The sequence below is a fragment of the Benincasa hispida genome, chromosome 8, assembly GCF_027475165.1.
Source record: "Benincasa hispida cultivar pf3 chromosome 8, pf3_genome.v1.1, whole genome shotgun sequence".
NCBI lineage: Eukaryota > Viridiplantae > Streptophyta > Magnoliopsida > Cucurbitales > Cucurbitaceae > Benincasa > Benincasa hispida.
This window is the reverse complement of record NC_143485.1, coordinates 49,387,555-49,407,609: the sequence shown is the minus strand read 5'-3', so window position 1 is coordinate 49,407,609 and position 20,055 is coordinate 49,387,555. Positions and strand designations below refer to the sequence as shown.

At 32.2% G+C, this 20,055-nt stretch overlaps 1 protein-coding gene across 1 annotated transcript; it reads left to right on the top strand.

Moving 5' to 3' along the window:
- Positions 1–543: 543 nt before the first annotated feature.
- LOC120082952 (uncharacterized) lies at positions 544–4,933 on the top strand. Its single transcript, XM_039038392.2, has one exon. The coding sequence runs from the start codon at positions 1,572–1,574 to the stop codon at positions 3,396–3,398; it is 1,827 nt and encodes a 608-aa protein (XP_038894320.1). The 5' UTR covers positions 544–1,571; the 3' UTR covers positions 3,399–4,933.
- The last annotated feature ends 15,122 nt before the right edge of the window (positions 4,934–20,055 follow it).

Here is a 20,055-nt window from a genome sequence, read left to right as displayed (position 1 = left end):
TTGTTGGAATATCAAAATACCTTTCATTTATGTTTTTAGTGTACAAGATTTGAATTGCTATAATCTGCACTGGGATATGATGGTAGTAGAATTGAGTTAATTAGAGTAATATTGTAATTTAAGAAATTAGGGGCAAAAAACTGTTAATTTGATCATATTTAGGAAAATAGGACAGATGTTTTTGTGTTTATGAGAATATCTCTCTCAAGTCTCATGTTAGATTGTGTTCACACAACAAAAGATCTCTCCATTTTTCTAATAATTTAAAAGAAACACTTATTTTTAAGTACAATGTTGGTCTAATTAACAGAATCTTATGACTTATGAGTGAGATTCTCGTGCATTGAATTAGAGGTATGATTTGTAAACTCAAATGCCCATATTTTCTTCAAGCATTACATATGATACTCATTATTTGAAAAAAAAAAACCAAAAAACAAAAGAAATATCATCACTTTATTTTCCACGAACTTCATAACAAAGTTAATCTTATAATTCAACTGCTAACTGATAAAGCAATTTCAAGATTCTGCAAAAAGAATTGAATAAAGTTGTTTACAACTTGTTGTCCCTCTACTTTAATCGGTAATGGTTTAGTCTATATATTTTTAAATTTATAGTCATTAAGTCTTGAACTTTAATAAATAATAATTTAGTATATCTATCAAATTGATATTATTAAAATTTAAATTTAAACAATGATATAAATTTAAAAATAGATAGACTAAATCGACATCAAGTGTTTATAAACTAAGTTCATTTTTACTAGAAATGTAATCTATCAATGATAATCTAAAAAATGGATCTTATTCGATTATATTTGTTATTATTTACGGGTGCTTTGTAATTAATGATATGTAGGGTTGGAGATGATCATCAATTCAATTGCATTTGAATTATTAAAAAAAAAAAAAAAAAGTACTTACCGATTATGTTTTCGTATGAAAGTAAACAACACAATTTTTGATTGAGATGATTTTGATAAGCGGGTGACGGAAGAAGCACAGAGACAGTGCCTCTCTGTCTCTGCCCCTGCGGTGATTCTTCACGAAGAATGTCTGTGTTTCTATCATAACCCTCAGCTCCACGAACACATTCTCTTCCTCAATCACGAGACAGATGTATTGTTCTTTTATATATATATATATTCTCAATAAAGGTATCATTTTTCTTAGGAATTAGTTGATGAAGATGATCTCGATCTGGATTTCATTTCAAGTTCAAGTTAAGCCTCATTATCAGGAAACAGTTGACCAGTCAACTCTGCAATTTCTTTCCGTCTTCTTTTAAACTAAAGTCTCTTTTTTTGGTATGACTTTTTCCACTAAATGCCAACAACACGGCGAGGTCAAGAAATCAACTCTGTAATGTGAGAGAAAAAGATAAGAGAAACACCAAAAGAAAGACATTTCCATTGACCCACTTCACCAATTGTTCTAATTCTCATGACTTTACTCTCAATTCTCCAAAAGAAAGTTGCAAAAAACCTTCACAGAGACCTACTTTGGCTCTGAAAATACAGGGGATTGGAACCCCAGATTGTATTTCGTTTCTTTCTTTGTTATACGGTAATGGCCGCCGCAGCTCCGCCTCCTGCCGCCGCTGCTGCAGCTGAAGAAGGAGCAATTCTTCACGAGTTCACTCTTCCGATTCTATTAGCAGATAAGATTCTGAAATTGGCTCAAGAGGCAGTTTCTTTGAGACAAGAATGCGTTGACTTAGCCAAACAAGTCGATAAAATCTACCGGATGCTTCAAGCCACCGTTCGTCTAATCACCACGACCACACAGCCGTTGTACGAGCGCCCAATTCGCCGGATCGTCGCTGATGTCTCGAAGAATCTCGAACGTGCTTGTAACTTCGTGAGCAAGTGCCGCCATGGTGGGTTTCTAAGGCAAGTTTTCTCTATGACTACCATCGCCGATTTTCGTAAGGTTTCAAGTCTTCTGGAATCTTCCATTGGCGATATGAAATGGCTTCTTTCAATTTTTGATTCCGACGGCACTGTTGGGCTGCCTCCGATTGCGAGTAATGACCCAACTTTGGCCTATATTTGGCCCAATATCGCCACAATCCAAATGGGTTCGGTTAGAAATCGGGTTGAAGCTGCGAATCAATTGACATTACACACTCGTGGGAACGAGCGGAATAAAAAAATCGTAGTTGAAGAAGGTGGGGTTCCGCCGTTGCTTAAATTACTCAAGGAATACTCCTCCCCTGATGCTCAAATCGCCGCTGCTAATGTTCTTATCAACGTCGCTTCTATTCCCGAAAGGGTTGAATCGATTGTTAATAATCCTGGGGTTCCGATTATTGTTCAGGTTCTTAATGATTCCTCCATGAGGGTTCAGATTATTGTGGCGAAATTGGTTTCCAAAATGGCGGAACTTAGCCATGTTGCTCAAGAAGAGTTTGCTAGAGAGAACGTAACTAAACCTTTGGTTACTTGTTTATCGATTGATATGGTTCTTGATGATCCTAAACTTCAATTGGGGAAACCCAGTTTTCATTCTGTAGTTGAGATTAATAAGGAGCTCGCTGGGAAAATTTCACTGAATTCTTCTTCGTCTTCCTCACATTCTGATGGTAGTAGCCGAGGGGCAAATCAGAGGAAGGAGAAAGAAGTTGAGAGCTCTGAAGTTAAGCTTCAGCTTAAAGTGAATTGTGCTGAGGCTCTTTGGAGACTCTCTAAAGGAAGCTTAACGAATAGTCGAAAAATTACAGAAACAAAAGGGTTGTTGTGCTTAGCGAAGATTATCGAGAATGAAGAAGGGGAATTGCAATACAATTCCTTGATGACAGTTATGGAGGTAACAGCTGTTGCAGAGTCCAAGCCAGATTTTAGACATGCTGCCTTTAAGATCACTTCACCGGCTCCAAAAGCGGTTCTCGATCAACTTTCGAGAATGATTCAAAATGATAATGATCCAATGTTGCAAGTTCCTGCTATTAAATCGATTGGTTCCCTTGCCAGGATTTTTCCTGCAAAGGAATCACGGATTATCAATCTTTTGGTTTTGCAGATGAAGAATATCGATATGGATGTGGCCATAGAGGCTGTCATTGCATTAGGGAAGTTTGCTTGTCCTGAAAATTATAATTGTATAGAACATTCGAAGTCGATTATCGGGTTTGGTGGTGTTCCTCCTCTAATGAAACTTTTGAGACAAAATGATCAGGCTCAAGTGCCTGGTCTAGTGCTGCTCTGTTATCTTGCACTTAGTGCAGGCAATAGCAAGGCTTTAGAGCAGGCTCATGCCTTGAATGCAATGAAGGGGATGGCTCGTCTTGCTTTCGCTCATCCCGACTTGCATGACTTGTACGCCAAAGCCATACACCACCTTACTCTTTATCAGGCTGGAGCTCATCATATCCACAGACACAGTTTCTCACCCTAATTCTTATTTTTATGGATGTTGTTGTACATTAAAACAAATTGGAGGGTGTTCAAAGTTCATAATCTGAGATAAGTTGGCTATAGTCCACACAGAACTTCGACTGCACGAGTTGTTCCATTAATGGGTTGTAGTGACTGAAAACAGGACAGCTAAGGAGAAATTTCACTTGATGAAACAGCCAATTACTTCAGGCTCTGGCAGCGCCCTTCATCTATATGAAGGTCTTTGGTAGCCTGGTAGGACACTTAACTTGTTGGCTCTTGCTTTCTGATTCTTGTTTATTTACACAAGAACAAAGAACAAAAAGGAAAGGTTTGAGTCCATAAAAAACCGATAACTGCTCCGAAAATAATTGTTTAGATTTGGTGTCTTAAATGTCTCCTAAGTCTTGATAACATTGTAGGCTGCTGGTATGAGTGAATTATTTATTGGTAGCTGTCAGTCTTGGTTTACTTCTTGTATTTCATTTCATTCTTGTTTGTAGTCCAAAATATGTGCAGTTTTCCAGTGCTTTGATCTGTTTATACCTACCATTGAGAAGTCCCTTGCTTCAATCATCTGAAGTTTAGCATATTCATGGAGCCACCAGTTTCTGTGTCTATCTTTTGATAAAGATGTCTGATGCGTTAGTCCCCCGGTGCCATTACAGCTATATCCGTCCGTAGACACATCGGATCTGAACTGATATTGATTTTCGTCCACCCACTTGCTGTTTATATTGCTTTTTCAGGTTTTGGTTAAATATTCATACACCTTTTGTCAACCATTATCTTGCTGTGCATCTTGTTGTTTCGTTGCACAATTCACCCCTGTTTCTTTCGATTGTTATGGTTCTGTTTTGTCGCTTTCAGTTACTGTTATTATACTGTAGCTCCTGATTCCGGATGTGTAGTTGTCAGCCAGTCATTGAATTGTGTTGTTTCATCAGATCACTGCTTTAGTAGGCATTCTTTATAGGAAGTTCAGAAGGAAATGAACATATCACACATGTTACATGTTTTTCACTTATCTTCAACAGTTATACTGTATATATTTTGAATGAATCTAGAGGATAATCGGATTCTGTCTCACATTACGATTACAAAACCTGGAAAAGATTTGTTCCTTCGACGTTCAAGCACAGATTCAACGATGAGAATAACGAGTTTTGTATTGCTCAGACTTCAAACAAATGCCCTTTGGAGTAAAAAGCCTTGATGATGTGAACTTTGCTTGGTGTTTTTACTTCTGAATTTTGACTTCTCTCTGTCAAGAACTGAAGATTTTGCAGGGTGTTCTCCATTTCAGAAGATTTAGAGAGAAAGACACCAACACAAAACGAAGTTTCATTGAAAGCAAGGAACTTTTCCAGCCAAAGTTAATGAAGAATTTAATTTTGCTAAATGTATTTTTTGTCTCGTAATGTATCGTAGACATGAAATAGTACATGTATCGAGAAATCTGAACTAGTTTTTACGTTATCTTAGCATTGTCATAATCCGAACTTTTTGATATTGATTCGATATGACGAAGTAAATAAATTCTTCAAACCAAAATATGATGTCTTGGATATTAAGCATTATACAGAACTAGTATGACTTTCATATTGAGGAAGAAATTGTGTTGTTCATTCACTTCAATGCTTCTGGTCGTCATTGTTAGAGATTCTGAAAGCTGGGATGAATGTTTTTGTTTGAAATTTGGGAATTATTCTTTGTTTTATTGTTCAAATCGATGCACTGATTGTCCAAAATGTAATCAGAAATGGACGATTTCTACATGATTTCTTCACATTTCTCTTAATCCAGGGTTCATTTGATAAGTTTATATAAACCATACTTTTACATATGATTTTTTTTTTTTTTTGTTTTTTTTTTGTTTTTTTTTTGTTTTTTTTACGAATATTCAAAATTAAAGTCAAGTTGTTAAAAGCTGAAAAAATAGTATCAGGACGGGAATTTCTCGCGAAAATCTGTGGATATCGGGTTCCATATGGATGAAAATTTTTCCTTTTTTTTTTTTTTTTTTTTTTTTTTTTTTTTTTTAATTTATTCATTTTTAACAACTTTTAAGTTTATTATCAACCAAATAAGAATTTATATAATAAATGAGTTGTTTCCATTATATTTTATGTTCAAAGAAAATTCTATAAGATTTTCTAATAAAAACAATATCATATGTGAAAAAAAAAAATAATATAATGCTATAATTTCTAAAAGTTAAAATTTAAACATTACAATATCATATGTTAGCCTTCCATTTTGCTATGTCCAATCGAGGTTTCTCGTCCCACAGATGGGTTACTATGGGATAAATGGACATCTCTAGTATGACAAGTCATTATGGGATAAATGGACATCTCTTATAAATAAACAAGAAATAATTATGTGGATACAAACACAAATTTCAAAAACAAGAAATGAAATAATTATCAAATACATTGATTAAAATATCATATTTATATAAATCTAATCATTTTAAAAGATTATTTAAATAATAATTAAGCTCTTTTCACTTTCTAAGTTATAGATTTTATCGTTAGTATTTATGTTTATATTGGTGAATATTGAGCATGATAATCTAAATATTATATATTTTTTATGGGTATTTATACGAGATATAAGAGATATCCATTGAACCATAATATTGATGTCGAACCCTTTCCATTGACGGATATATCGATGTATAGATAAATGTTTTAATCATTGATTAAGCGGATCAAAGTTTGCTTGAGGAAGCAATTTTCTTGATAGCACATGTTGAGGGTTGTCTCAAGTAAGGCTCAAAGCCCACCCCACCCAAGCCCAAGGAAAATCAGGAGATGGAATAGGGAGCTACGTGTTCCATAAGAAAAAAAATCAAACCCTCGGTTCCAGGTCGACTAACCAAGCTTAAGAAATTATACCAAAAGGAAAATAATTGAGTCGAGTTCGATACTGAAACCTCGAAGACCATAACTATTCTTTGGGGTTACACTTCACGGGTAGATGTAAGCATCTTATAAATAGTGGGCTCGAGGAGCATTCAAAGCTCATGTGTGAGGTTTCCATGCCAACACCACACATTTTTAACTTTTTAAACCCAATTGAGATGACGAAGAAAAACACAAAACAATAGCAAGATGAATTAGAAGGCATAATCTAGAATGATAATCTAAATACAATAAATGTGGAACACAAAATTAATTATAAAAACATATAATCTAACTATTTCAAAACTAGCTATCTCATTATGATAAGCTATAGATAAGGCAAATATCTTTTGCGGGAAAGGAAAAGTAATGATGCTCCAACTTTATAAAAGGAAGCATCAAAAACTACTTTTCATTTATAAACTTTCCCCTCGGATGTTTCTTAAATTTAGATTTAGCTTTAATCCTGTTTTTTGATCAGTCATATTTGAACTATATTGCTTATTCTTTTACCATTAGTGTATCTTATCAATATTCTTTCGACAATTAAATTTAGTGCATAATACATGACCTTTCATAGATTTCTTCAAACTTTGTTGTTTTTTTGTCTTTGTTCTTTTATTAGATCTTTTGAGTATGTTGTGTTTGTGTTTTGATTTCAGACTATGCATTAATTTTCTTTTATTATTATTATTATTTTCTTTCAATTTAATACTTTTGAAAGAAAAAAAAAAAAAAAACGGTTGAACTATGGTTTTTGGTTCCTCTCCTTAATTCTACAAAATTGTCAACGCTTTGTTTTAAATTCTTAGATAGTATTTGTATGATTAGCCTATTTTATAAAAGATCGAGAATTTGAGAATTTTAAACAATTTTGATTTAATCTCGTGAAATATATTAACATGTTCTAATCTTGTTAATTTGAAATATATTTATCGTTAGTTGAATAAGAAGTTTAGTCCATAAACTTTTAATTTTGTATAATGTCTGGTATGTTTTTGAATTTTCAAGTTTGTGTTTATTTAGCCCATAAGTTTGGAAAGACAAAATATTTTCACGGCCGGTTTTTTTTCTTAATATATATTCATAGTATTTAATTACATTTTTATGCTACTAGAAATACACCACCATTAATTTAAGGTTTCCTACACAAAATGGTTTAAGAATAGATTCATATTACTCGAATATATATTTTTTTTTGTCTCCTTATTCTAAATAATATCAATGACTATTTACCATTAAGTCTTCATACACTATTTTTATAAAAAAAAAATTAAATTAAAAAAATTAGTCTAGAGATTTGTGTATCTCTCATCCATGGATAGCCTACATTTTTGTGTATCTATGTACGAAGATTTGTCTCTCTTCCTTCTCCACTCTTCTCTCTCATTTGCATTTTCTTCTTCATCATCTTATCTATCAAATTTCTCCCATTCCCTCAAAACCATTCCTCTCAATTTCCTCTTTTCATTCTCTTCCACCAATCTCTCTCTCTTCATCTCAACCATCACCGCCCAATATCTGTCGTTGTTGTGCCAAAGAAACTCGCAGAAATTGCATTACAAGAATTTTCACATTTCCCCACGCAAAAAAACGTCAGGCAAAGTATTCAAAACGTCGGAATAAGTTATGTTGAAGCATTCTTTTGCGTCGACAGAATCGTCGTCGTATCTATGTCGGGAGAAATTCCTCCCGACGAAAACGATTTTCGTCGGCATAAATACCATTTTGGCAACACAATTGCTTGCATCGACATATGTCTTTTTCCAACAAAATACAATTTGCGTCGGGAAAAACATAGTCCTAAACAACAAAATTTCAATTCAATATGTAGATTTTTGCCTACGTTTATTTGTATCGACATAAGTTGTTTATAATTTTATATATTTTTTGTAACAATTAAATAACCAATTTTTTTATTTTCTTAATACCTAATTATGCACAAACAAAAGTTATTCTTCAAACAAATCAACTGGGAATAAATATAACCAAAGGAAGCTTATATATTTAAAAATAAGACTAATATTCAATACACAAGCTATAAAATTTTACGAAAAAAAAATTGTATACACAATTATATTTGAGCTTTTTTAATTTCTTACAAATCCCCTATACAATATATATATATATATATATATTAATCTTCCCTAAGCCAAAATAAGTGAGATACCAAACCAAACTAAGTAATCATCTCACAAAATCTTCTTGCAATCTAAAAAAAAAACGATCTTTAAGAATTTACACGAACAACCTGAAATAGGAAAAACAAAATGTTTAAAATAATTATGAGGAATGATCCTCTCTCAAGCTACAAACAAGTTGTCAATGTTCATAATTAAAACATGAACACCACAAACAACGATTTTACTATATAAAAAGTAATTAAAATTGTTATAATTAAGACGTAAACCCCTCCTCCACATTACGAGCATGTCGTAAATCCATTTAAACAAATAGATAAACGCCCTTTAAACCTCCACAACTATCGAATCCCTATAAATAAGCCAAGAACTTGTTCCTTTAAAGTCCACAATTAGACTTCAAGATAATCTAGAACACAATTACAACATATACATCCCCTGTCCCCTCCTAAGCTATGAATGTGTCCTAGTTCCACCTAAATGCCATTTAAACCACAAAGTAGCAACAAATGCATAGAAAGCGTCGAAGTGAATCCTTCCCCTCTAAATCCACCTAAATTTCTTTCAACGCTAAACCCGTCATTCGATAGTCCTAAAAACATATAACTCAACTCTCAAATCCCTACAAATAAATCCAAGAATAAAGTTCATTTAAAATGCACAATTAGGCTTCAAGATAATCTAAAACACAATTACAACAGATACATCCCCCACTCCTCCCAAGCTAGGAACGTGTTCTAGTTCCACCTGAACGCCATTTAAACCACAAAGTAGCAATAAATGCATAGAAAGCGTTGAAGTGGATCCTTTCCCTCTAAATCCATCTAAATTTCTTTCAAGGCTAAACCCGTCATTCGATCGTCCTAAAAGCATATAACTCAACTCTCAGATCCCTACAAATAAATCCAAGAATAAAGTTCTTTTAAAGTGCACAATTAGGCTTCTAGATATTCTAAAAAAACAATTACAACATATACATCCCCCCCTCCCAAGCTACAAAGATGTCCTAGTTCCACCTAAACGTCATTTAAACCACAAAGCAACAAGTACACTAAAACACACATATTTAAAGTGCTTACCATAACTGCAGGCTAGCCACAAAATAAACAAATGAAGTTCCTAAATCCACTACAACACTCGTATTTGAAGTGGCTACCATAACTGCAAGATAATCACATAACAACCAAATTAAGTTTTTAAATCCATACCTAGTTGTTCGAAGGTCCATTTCCTTGCTTTTGTTGCGCACCTAACTTTCTTTTGATTTCAGTCAATTGATCTTGAAAATCCAAAACTATTAACTTCAACCTTGCATTTTCTTCCTTTAAACTTGTCACCTCTGCCTCAAGCTTTTCATATTTATTCCAAATATCTTTCTCAATTTGTAAGGAAGTTATAGCTAAATTGGGTTTTGGATTCCATCTAAGACCTTTAGTGTGGTTTGATCGTTTTTCCAAAACCCATTCACAAATAATTTCCTCCGTTGTTGGTTCAACCCCATCTTGTGATGACTTTCTAATCTCCTCTTGCATTGCAAACTATATTTATAATAGTTTTTAGGTTATATATTATATATAAGGATTAATATAAAATTACGCATATATGATACAATATAACTTATATATACTTCTTTGCCAGCTTCGCTTATCCACCCATCCTTTTCTGAGAAGTGATTTTTGTAAAACAATTCTACTTTGCTTACTTTTTTACCCTTTTCGATTGTCTATAATTCAATAAAAAAAATTTATTCTTTACATTCAATGGGAAATGAATAAAAAAATAATGAATTTACATCACACCATACTAATTCATTTTGCACTTGAAGAAAGGATTTCAATCCACAATAATGGTTGAAACTGAGACATTCTCTGCTCTTCTTGTTCTTTTCCCTTTTTTCCTACACAAATTATAATTTATTAGTACAAGCAATTTATGTAAACAATAAGTACAACAAACATATAAAATTTACCTGTCATTCAGGAGTCTTCCATCGATGACAAAGAATCTTCCAATTTTCTTTATTTGTTAACCTGTCTGGTGGACTTTCACGAGCAATTACAGAATTCTCAAAGCTATAATAGTGCTTATACAATTCTGATCTATATTCTCTAAATGAGTTATGTATTTGCCGATTTATGTACTTATTAACGATATTCGAGGATAGATCCGCAATAAAATGTATCTACATTTTCAATAAAAGTTATAGTAAGTACACATATAAGATTAATACAATAAAAGCATAAAACTTACCTGTAAACGAGCCTTTATACTAGTAATGACATCACTAGGTACATCCTTCCACTTAGAACAACGCAATAAAATTGTGTCCCATGAAAGATAACGTGTTTATCTGGAAGATAATGTCGACGACCCATGAAAGAGATTTTTCCTCTTATCTTAAACGACGATCTATCTTGTTTACAAATGGGACATGCTTGATAACCTTTGGTACTCCATCATGATAAGTCTCCGTATGCAGGAAAGTCATTAATGGTCCACAAAAAATATGCATGTAACTGAATGTACCCCTCACTCATGCAATCGTAAGTGCACACATCATTGTTCCATAACTCTTTCAACTCTTCAATCAACGGTTGTAAATAGACGTCAATTTCTTTTCTAGGAGACTTTGGTCCTAGTATAAGTAAAGACATGAAAAAATTAGATTCCTTCATGCATTTCCACGGTGGCAAATTGTAAGGAACAAGCATCACGGGCCACATGCTATATGCAGTACGCATATTCCCAAATAGATTAAATCCATCGGAAGCTACAGCTAACCGAACATTCCTTGGGTCTGAAGCAAATTCAAGAAACTCTCTATCAAAATATTTCTACCCTTCATCATCAATTGGATGTCGCAACACACCATTGGTTTAAACTCGTTTATCCTTATGCCATCGCATCTCAAAAGCAATGTGTTTTGATGAAAATAATCACTTTAGCCTCGGTATTAATGGAAAATGACGTAAAATTTTGTTTTGGATCTTCTTATTCTTGTCATCCTTTATTTTGTATTGAGACTCACCACACACTGGACAACTTTGACAATTAGAATATCTTTCCAAAATAAAACGTAGTCGTACTTGCAAGCATGAATAGAATCATATCCTAGTTCTAGATCACATAATTTCCTCTTGGCTTCATAAAAGAACTAGGTATGCATGCACCAGTTGGAAAGACATCTTTCAACAAATCTAGTAACATATCAAAGGATTTGTTACTCCAATTATTGAGAACCTTAATATGCATCAATCTCACCAAGAAGTTCAATAAGGAAAATTTTGTACAACTAGGGTACAATGGGTTTGAAGTACCCCTTTGTTCGTTGTTCTCAGGCATTTCATAGTTAAGGTTTAGTAAAACGTAAAAGGAAAAAGGAAGCATAGAAACGGCAAAACCAGAAGAGGCTGATAGGACTACTCAAACGGCTATCTTCCAATATTGATTATTTCACGATAATGGCCAAATAAGGCTGTTAGCGAATTTAATATACAAACCCTAGAATCAAAGGGCAAAAATAGTAATTGAATAAAATAATAGCAGAATACATGTGTCACTCTACAATAGGTGATCCTCAACAGAATCGGTTGGCTGGGATAAGGCCACATCACTTGCTGACTGTCCTTCCAGGTAGGCTAGCTGTGCCATCTATGTTGCTAACGTGGACAACTGTTTCCTAGTCCTCAATATTCATCTCCAAAGTCTTCTTCATCTTCAACATATGCCCTTTCTCTCATCGGTCCTTGCAAATCATTTAAAAGATTGAATAACTCATCATCATTGTTGTGTGCAATAGGTTCTTCCTTAATCCATCATCCGTTGAAGGAGCTAAAGGAGTTCTAACACTTTGAAATTGAGCTAAATTTACCGATTCTCCATGATAAATCCATTGGCTATATGAAGAAGATATTCAATTAGCAAATAAATATCGTTCTACTCCATCTAATGTTGGAGACTTTGAATTCTGAAAATTTTTACACGGGCGTCTCGTTTTCCCCTCTCCATTTACATGACACTTTGCCACTTCCATGAATTTTGCAATCCATCAATGTACTCTCTTGAGAAACTATAACTATATTTATTTTATATATATTTTCTATATATAAAATAAATATAAAATAAATCTATTTATTCAATTCAAATTGTTGATCCTTTGGCTTTTCCGGCGATACTCTCTTGAGAAACTATCTCTAAGCTTAATCCAATCCTTATTCATCATTGAGCCAAATGAATAAAGCATGTCTAAGTTTTGGCTATATGAAGGAGATTTTTCATTATCTCTATGTTTTGGCCTTTATGATGAGAACAAGAGAGAAATCCCTATATTTCTATTATTCCTTTTTTAAGGAACTCTTATACAAGAATACCTATGAACAGAAGCGGATATTTCCAATTCATTGTGACAGAATTTCCACATATACACTCAAACATACAGATATGCATTCACAACGCTAAATTACTGGCATGCTTAAAGGGCCAATAAATAAGAGACCAAGAGATCATACCAGTTGAAGATTTTTCTTCACCGCAAATCTCCCTTTCGCTGGAACGTCAAGCTATTGTTCAGCAACACCCAATCGTCTACCACGAACAGTCACCACACGAATAGAAGGAAAAGGGGACGACACCACCATTCGGCGCCCTTAGTTTCTCGAAGTGAGAATCCAAATGGTGGGCTTTGTTCGGATTTGGTAGAGGGGAGGAGGAAAAGAGATCGGATACAACAATCAAGCAAGTGGGAGAAAGACTCGTCTATCATATAGACAAAATGCTTGATCGTTTAGGTGAAGTATATAATCGTGTAGGAAAAGGTAAGCGATTGTCCATATGATCATGTAGAAAAAGCTAAGTGATCGTCTATACGATCGTTTAGGAAAGCTCGGGCACTAAACAATCGTTTAGTAAATAGCGCGCGCGGGTGTAAACGATGAGCAATCGTTCAGCACTATCGTATAGGCTCTGATTTTACTAAGCGATGACACACTCTTTTTTTTTTTTTCAATCTTACACTACACCATGAGCTATTTAAGTGTCTCAAAACGATTTTTCGTCTTACTCATCCGTTAAGAAAATAGAAGAGACGCCGACCAATTATCCCATAACTGTCCAATTAATAAATAATAAATATAATCACATTATATTCATAACCTATGGTTTAATATCATATATTAACCATAACATTTTTTATCCACTAGATATAAATCATATTTATATCTAATTTTCTCCAAATTAATGTATCTCATACATAAAGTCAATTATATATATATATATATATATATATATATATAATTAGTTAGTTCAATTATATCATATATAATCGAACTCTCTCTTGTCAATTTGAGCATTTCAAACTGACCAAAAAACTGATTCTCAATTTGTATCCAAGCTACCAAGGGGACCTTATGGACCTAGGGTTCTAAGTTCCAACGGTACGTGAATAACTAACTAAACTCTTTAGCCACGATATCCACCATCTGTTAACTATCAGACATTCCACTAAAGACCGACAACTGAACTCTTCTTACCATAGATATATTTTTATGTCCATTTGATATAACCAATCATCAGTACGATGACCCTTGACAGATGCTCGTAAGTTTGATGGTTTATTTGATATAAATGATGATGATTTTTTTTTATTTAGACTACTTGTTTTATGCTATATACCGTGGTATATATATTTTTTATTTGAAAATTGATATATACACACGTCTATTTGATATAAATGGTGATGTTTTTTTTATTATTTATTTGGACTACTTGTTTGATGATATATACTATGGTATTTGATATACCCTTGAACATTGTATTGAATTTTTGCAAATGTTCTAATTAATATAAGAAATATGCTGGTAAATATATTTGATATATACTCAGATACAATTAGTTTCATGGCAACTACTTAGTTTTTCTGGTGGATTCATAGTTATTTTTAAATATACCGTAAGACCTTGTATTAGATGCTCAAATGGATATGCTTGTACCATTAGAAAGTTTCGCAACTAATATGATTTTCTTTTCTATTTTCACGTATGAGATTTTCTTCGTTTTTCTCAGTTGAGATTTTCTTCGTTATTCTGGTGAATTCGTGGTCATCTTTAAATATACCTTTAAACATATTGGTAAATGTTTGTAAATATTCTAAGCAGTGTATGTAATATACTAGCAATATATCATAAATTTCATTAGAGTAGTCAAAATTTTCAATAAATCACAACCTAACTGTAACTCCCTAGCATTAGTAAAAAATTCTAATACATATATGGTTTCAAATTAATTTTTAAATCTCATGATTTTTAAAATAAACAAAAATATATACAACATTTTAGGGCCCACGAATTTTATTTGTTTTTTTTAAACAGTTTGATCTAATTTGTAGTATATAATGCAAGGTATATATTTCCAAAATAACTAAATATTCATGGATAGATATGGAAAAAATATGTAGAATATATAACTCAATAGAAACAAGACTAATTAATTTTATAATTGGATGAAGAAGACAAATATATACAACAAAGTATGTAGAATATTTATATTTGAAATAACCTGAGAAATATTTGAAATACCATTGTATATATTTGAACTGAGCCTTATATATATATATATAAAGCGAAAAAACGGATTTTTGAAACCAAAGTCTAAAATAAAATCATATTAAATGCATTCTTTCTCAAATTGAAAAAAGAAAAAAATTATATAAATGTATTTTCTCTTTCCCATTGAAAATGAAAAAAAAAATCATATTAAATGCAGCTCCATAATAAATGTATTTTCTCCCTCTAACATTAAAGGAGTTTTGTAAATAGAAATATATATATAAAAACAGATATAAATAAATGAAAAATAGGTAGAATTGTCCAAAATTAATACTAAAAACCTTCTTTGAAAAAACTCAAATTTGAAGACATTTATAAAACATATAGTCTAAAGATGATTTTTTATATAAAAATCTCTTAATTTAAAAGAACAAAATTGTTGTAACCATTTATATCAAGTTCTTTTGTTCAATTGAACAACTAAGGTCTTTTGAAGTACAACAAAGACAAAGATGGGGCCAACCTCTCACTTCAAAGAGAGGGTATTTGTCAATTACTATTTAACTATGGTCAAGTTTGCATTGATTTAAAAGTAATCTATCAATGGTAATGTAAAAAGTGGGTCCCAGTTGATTAATCGTAATTGTAATAAGATGTAGGGCATGCCATGAAATTTGTAATCAAATCGTGTAATTTGATTGAGTAATGAAAGGTGTTCACTCTGTGTGACGTCCCAAAAATTATAAGGTAAAATTCGTTTTGTTCCTTTTTATTTTTGGGTTTGAAAATACGTGATAAGTGGTTTGGGGTTTTGGAATTGAGTAATTTTTTTTATTTTCCCTTGTTGGGGGTGGTTATTTGATTAAATGAGGGAATTAGGGGGTTTAGGAAAAAAACATTTATATATTTATATAAAAAAAAGTTATATGTATATTTCTTTAAGGAAAAGGGAGGAGTTAGGGTTTAGTGGGGGTACAATTGGTTATAAATGAGGGATTTAAGTGACCTCGATTTGTGTGCAGAGAAGAAAGAAAAGAAAATTTTTTCCCCTTCTTCTTCCTCCCAGCCCCACATGTGAGACCCCCCCCCCCCCCCAAAAAAAAAAAAAAAACTTGGAATTTTTGGTGAGATTTAAGCTTTATTTGGTTTTTATTTAATAAGTTTTGAATGTCTATCGAATTTGATCTGATTTAAGTAATACTCATGATGCGTTGTTGCTCAATTCGAGGTTTCAAGACATTTTTCGGTATTGTCCAGCAGCATCAAAGATCGCTTTGGGCACCTTTTGGTAAGCTATAATGGTTGTTGGTTAATTCTTATTTTTCCAATTAGTTTGGTGAATATTTGTGTTAATTGGATTTTAGAATTGAGTTTTAAAACCCTTCAGTTTGGCTTAAATGTGGATTGGATTCCGTACTTGAAGCTCAGGTGTAGTTCTGGTTAAGTCGACGTTTTGGGTAAGTGGTTGGGAGACTTTTGGTTGTGCATTTTGGGTGGATTGATTGTGTTTATAAGGATTGACATTAAATTGGTTTATTCTAGGGCGATTCAAGCATTTGACTCAAGTCGAAGAGAGATTTGATTGATAGTTGGGATTTGTTTGTTAATTGTTCGACATAAATTCGAAGTAAGTGATTTACTATCGGTTCACCCTCAAACCCAAGCATGTATTACGTATTGGTCCCTATATTAGTATGAGATATCTTGATATGCCTGTTGGTCAGTTGAAAATTTTGGTAACTTACGCTTATGTCGTGGAATGTTGATGTTATGTGTTGTAACAGTGTTTGACATATAGATAAATTGTGAACTGTTATGTGACCTCAGCATGATTTAAGACCTCGATTGTATGCTTATGACTTTGAGATTGCAGTGATTGTTAGCCCTTCTATTGGGCTATGCACATCGCATGTTGTGAGCCTTCGGGCCCACACCTTATGCTTATGTACAGTGTTCCCTTGGGACCACCACTTATGTTTATGATTGTGCCCTCCGGGGTCACTACTTATGAAAGCGTACCTTCGGGTTTGCTCCTTATGCCTATGCCTACGCCTATGATGCCCTTGTACACTTGTGTCTCAATGAGAAGGCTAACAGATCACTGAGTAGGCCCAGTAGTGGGTCTCTTACTGAGTATACTTTTACACTCATCCTTTTCCTTTCACGTTTTTCAGGTAAAAGTAGAGATAGACCGACGAATGACAAGAGAGATTCGTGACGTGACCATTTGGATGAATTATTGCTTCGCACTTAGGTTTCATGTACTAGTATCTGGTTTAGGAGTCAGGCATTTTAAAATCCTATGAAATATTCCTTGATTTCATTTATTGAGTTATTTAATTGTTATTTATTTTAAAGTTGGGTTAGGGGTACCCCGGACGGTATTTTCAGGATTTCTCTTCTTGATTTATTCGAGCTTTATTTAATGAAATAAAAATTGTTCTCTCTTTTATTTAATTATCCTTCGAGAAATGTATTGCCAAGCCTATGCATGCATAGAGTAGCGTCCTAGAAACATAATAGAAATTTGGGTCTTTACATTTTGATTGCGTTTGAAAATTACGTGAGACCCACTACCTTTACCTTTACCATTATAGATATTATAACAATATGAAAATTATTGATTTGCCACATTTATTATTACCTTTACCATTATCGTTACTGTTATCCTTACCGTTATTATTACCATCAGGGTCAAACAATAACAGTAACAGTAAAATATGACATATTCATAATTCTAATTATACACGATCAAAAGCAATTCAATTATATTTAGGATTCAGGCCTACTACGATTCATCTATCAATGAAATCACAATTCGATTACATCAATTTTCATTATGATTTGGTAAATGTGACCTAAATTCACATTGACATTTAAACTTCACTATCGAAGTCAGAAAATTAATATGAAACACATCAAATAAACAATTTTATTATTTATGATTTCTAAGGATATAATACTAGAGGAATTTAGATCTTCAACCACAGCAATGTCTTACTTTAATAATTTCTTGAAAAATGTAGGATTTTGTTTTGAAGTTAATAGTATATATTTTATTTTAATTGAACTAGTTTGAAAAATATAGAGTTGAGTATAATTAAGAGTAATTATTTTAAATGATAAAATTACTGAAAATGTATTTTAATATAGTAACATGTCACTGTTTATCAATGATATACACTGTTAGACATTGATAGACATCTATTAGTGCTAGCAATAGACACATATAGTTTTATATCACTGTCTATCACTATCTATAAGTGATATTTTGCTATATTTATAAATAAATTAAGATTTATTTTCTTATATTTAAAAACAATCATATAATTAATTCAAAATAAGTTAGTTCACTTTTTTTTTTTCTTTTAAAAAAATATAGAATTTGGCCTTCAAATCATGTACTTCGTGAAAATAAATGAATGTATAAAAACAAAATGTAAGGCCGGCGTATACCATATTCCCTTCTAAACTAAAATTAGGTCAATCTCTCCGAGTCAATAATAATATAAAATGGTTAAAAAGACAAAATTGTTTCGTATTAGGGGCTCCTAGTGGATAAAAATAAATAACTTGCATGTGGTTGTTTAAATAACTAAAAATGAAGAAGGAAAGCGTGTAGGGTAGTGTGTGTATATGGCGCGTGAGAAAACATATACATATAGTGCTTGAATCTCACGCACGTTGATGGTCATTGCGAGCCTCTTATAGACTTTGTTTTGAACTCACTTTTCGAATTAACCTACATGAAGGATTCTTGTAGGTGTGTCGCTAAGCCGACCATAATCTGATGTTTTAGTTAATACAAGGAGTGTATAGTTCAACTAGGCCCAAAAAAAATAATGTCAGAATTCTCGTTTAGAGTTTACCTACTCTGCTCTGTACGGTCGTAGAATGGAAATTAAATACCCTTTCCATGATAGGTGCCAACATTGAGCTCAGCTAGTCGGTTTGGACCTAAGGCTATGACTTTTCTCTTTTCAGACACGTATTTCTCCATGTCGCCTCCTGATTTTCCTTGGACACGCACCCCACACACACACAGACATGCACGCACACACAGAACTTTAACAAATTTGGTCTCATAATGTAAAAAGTATCTAGCAGGTTTCTAAACTTTCAATTTTGTGTCTATTAAATTTTTAACAAATTCAATATTTTTAGAAATTAAAGAATCTATTAAAAATATATGACTAGTCTTAAGTTCAAATGTTTTGTTTTTACCTTTAAGTTTCAAATTTAGTTTCTATTTGGTTCTTATATTTATAGATTTTACAAGTTACCCTGAATTTTTGCTAATACTTCCATTTGATCTTCCATGTTAACTTTTAATTAATTAATATAAACTAATAATATTCTATTTTTAAATCAATTTTGATAGCAAAAGAAAATCTGTAAAAAACTAGTCTAATCATAACTAATTTAATTCTTTTAAGTTAATTAATAAAAAATAACACATATGACTAAACTTAAGAGACCAAACGTGTGAAATTTAGGACTAAATGAAAATTGAAATCATAACTAAGAGTAAATATGTAACATTTTAAAATTTATAGATCAAGACTCATAACCAAAAAGGTCTTTTGTGTGTGTGTTAAAAATTACTTTTAGTCTCCTGAACTTCTATAAAAGTAATAATTTAGTACACAAATTTTAATTTGTAACGATTTAGTCCTTGAACTTTCAATTTGTAAAAGTTTAGTCCTGAACTTTACTATGTAACAATTTAGTCATTATACTTTAAGACTTGTAACAATCTAATTCTTACTGTAGAAATTATTGTTAAGATTTAATGAGATTTCTTGCCTAAATAAATCGATAAACTAATTAGAGATTCGATATTTTTAATAAAATACAAAGTTTACATCATAAAATAATAAAAGTTGACTTCTAATTTTGATAAATTTGTTTATATAAGATACTAAATTGTTATGAATTTAAAAGTACAAGGGCTAAATTGTTATATATTAAAGTTTAAAGACTAAATTGTTAATTTCATAATAAAAATTTAGAGATGAAAAGTATTTTGTAATTTTTTTTTTTTTTTTTTTTGGGAAAAGTAAAGTAAAAAAGTAGCATTGAAA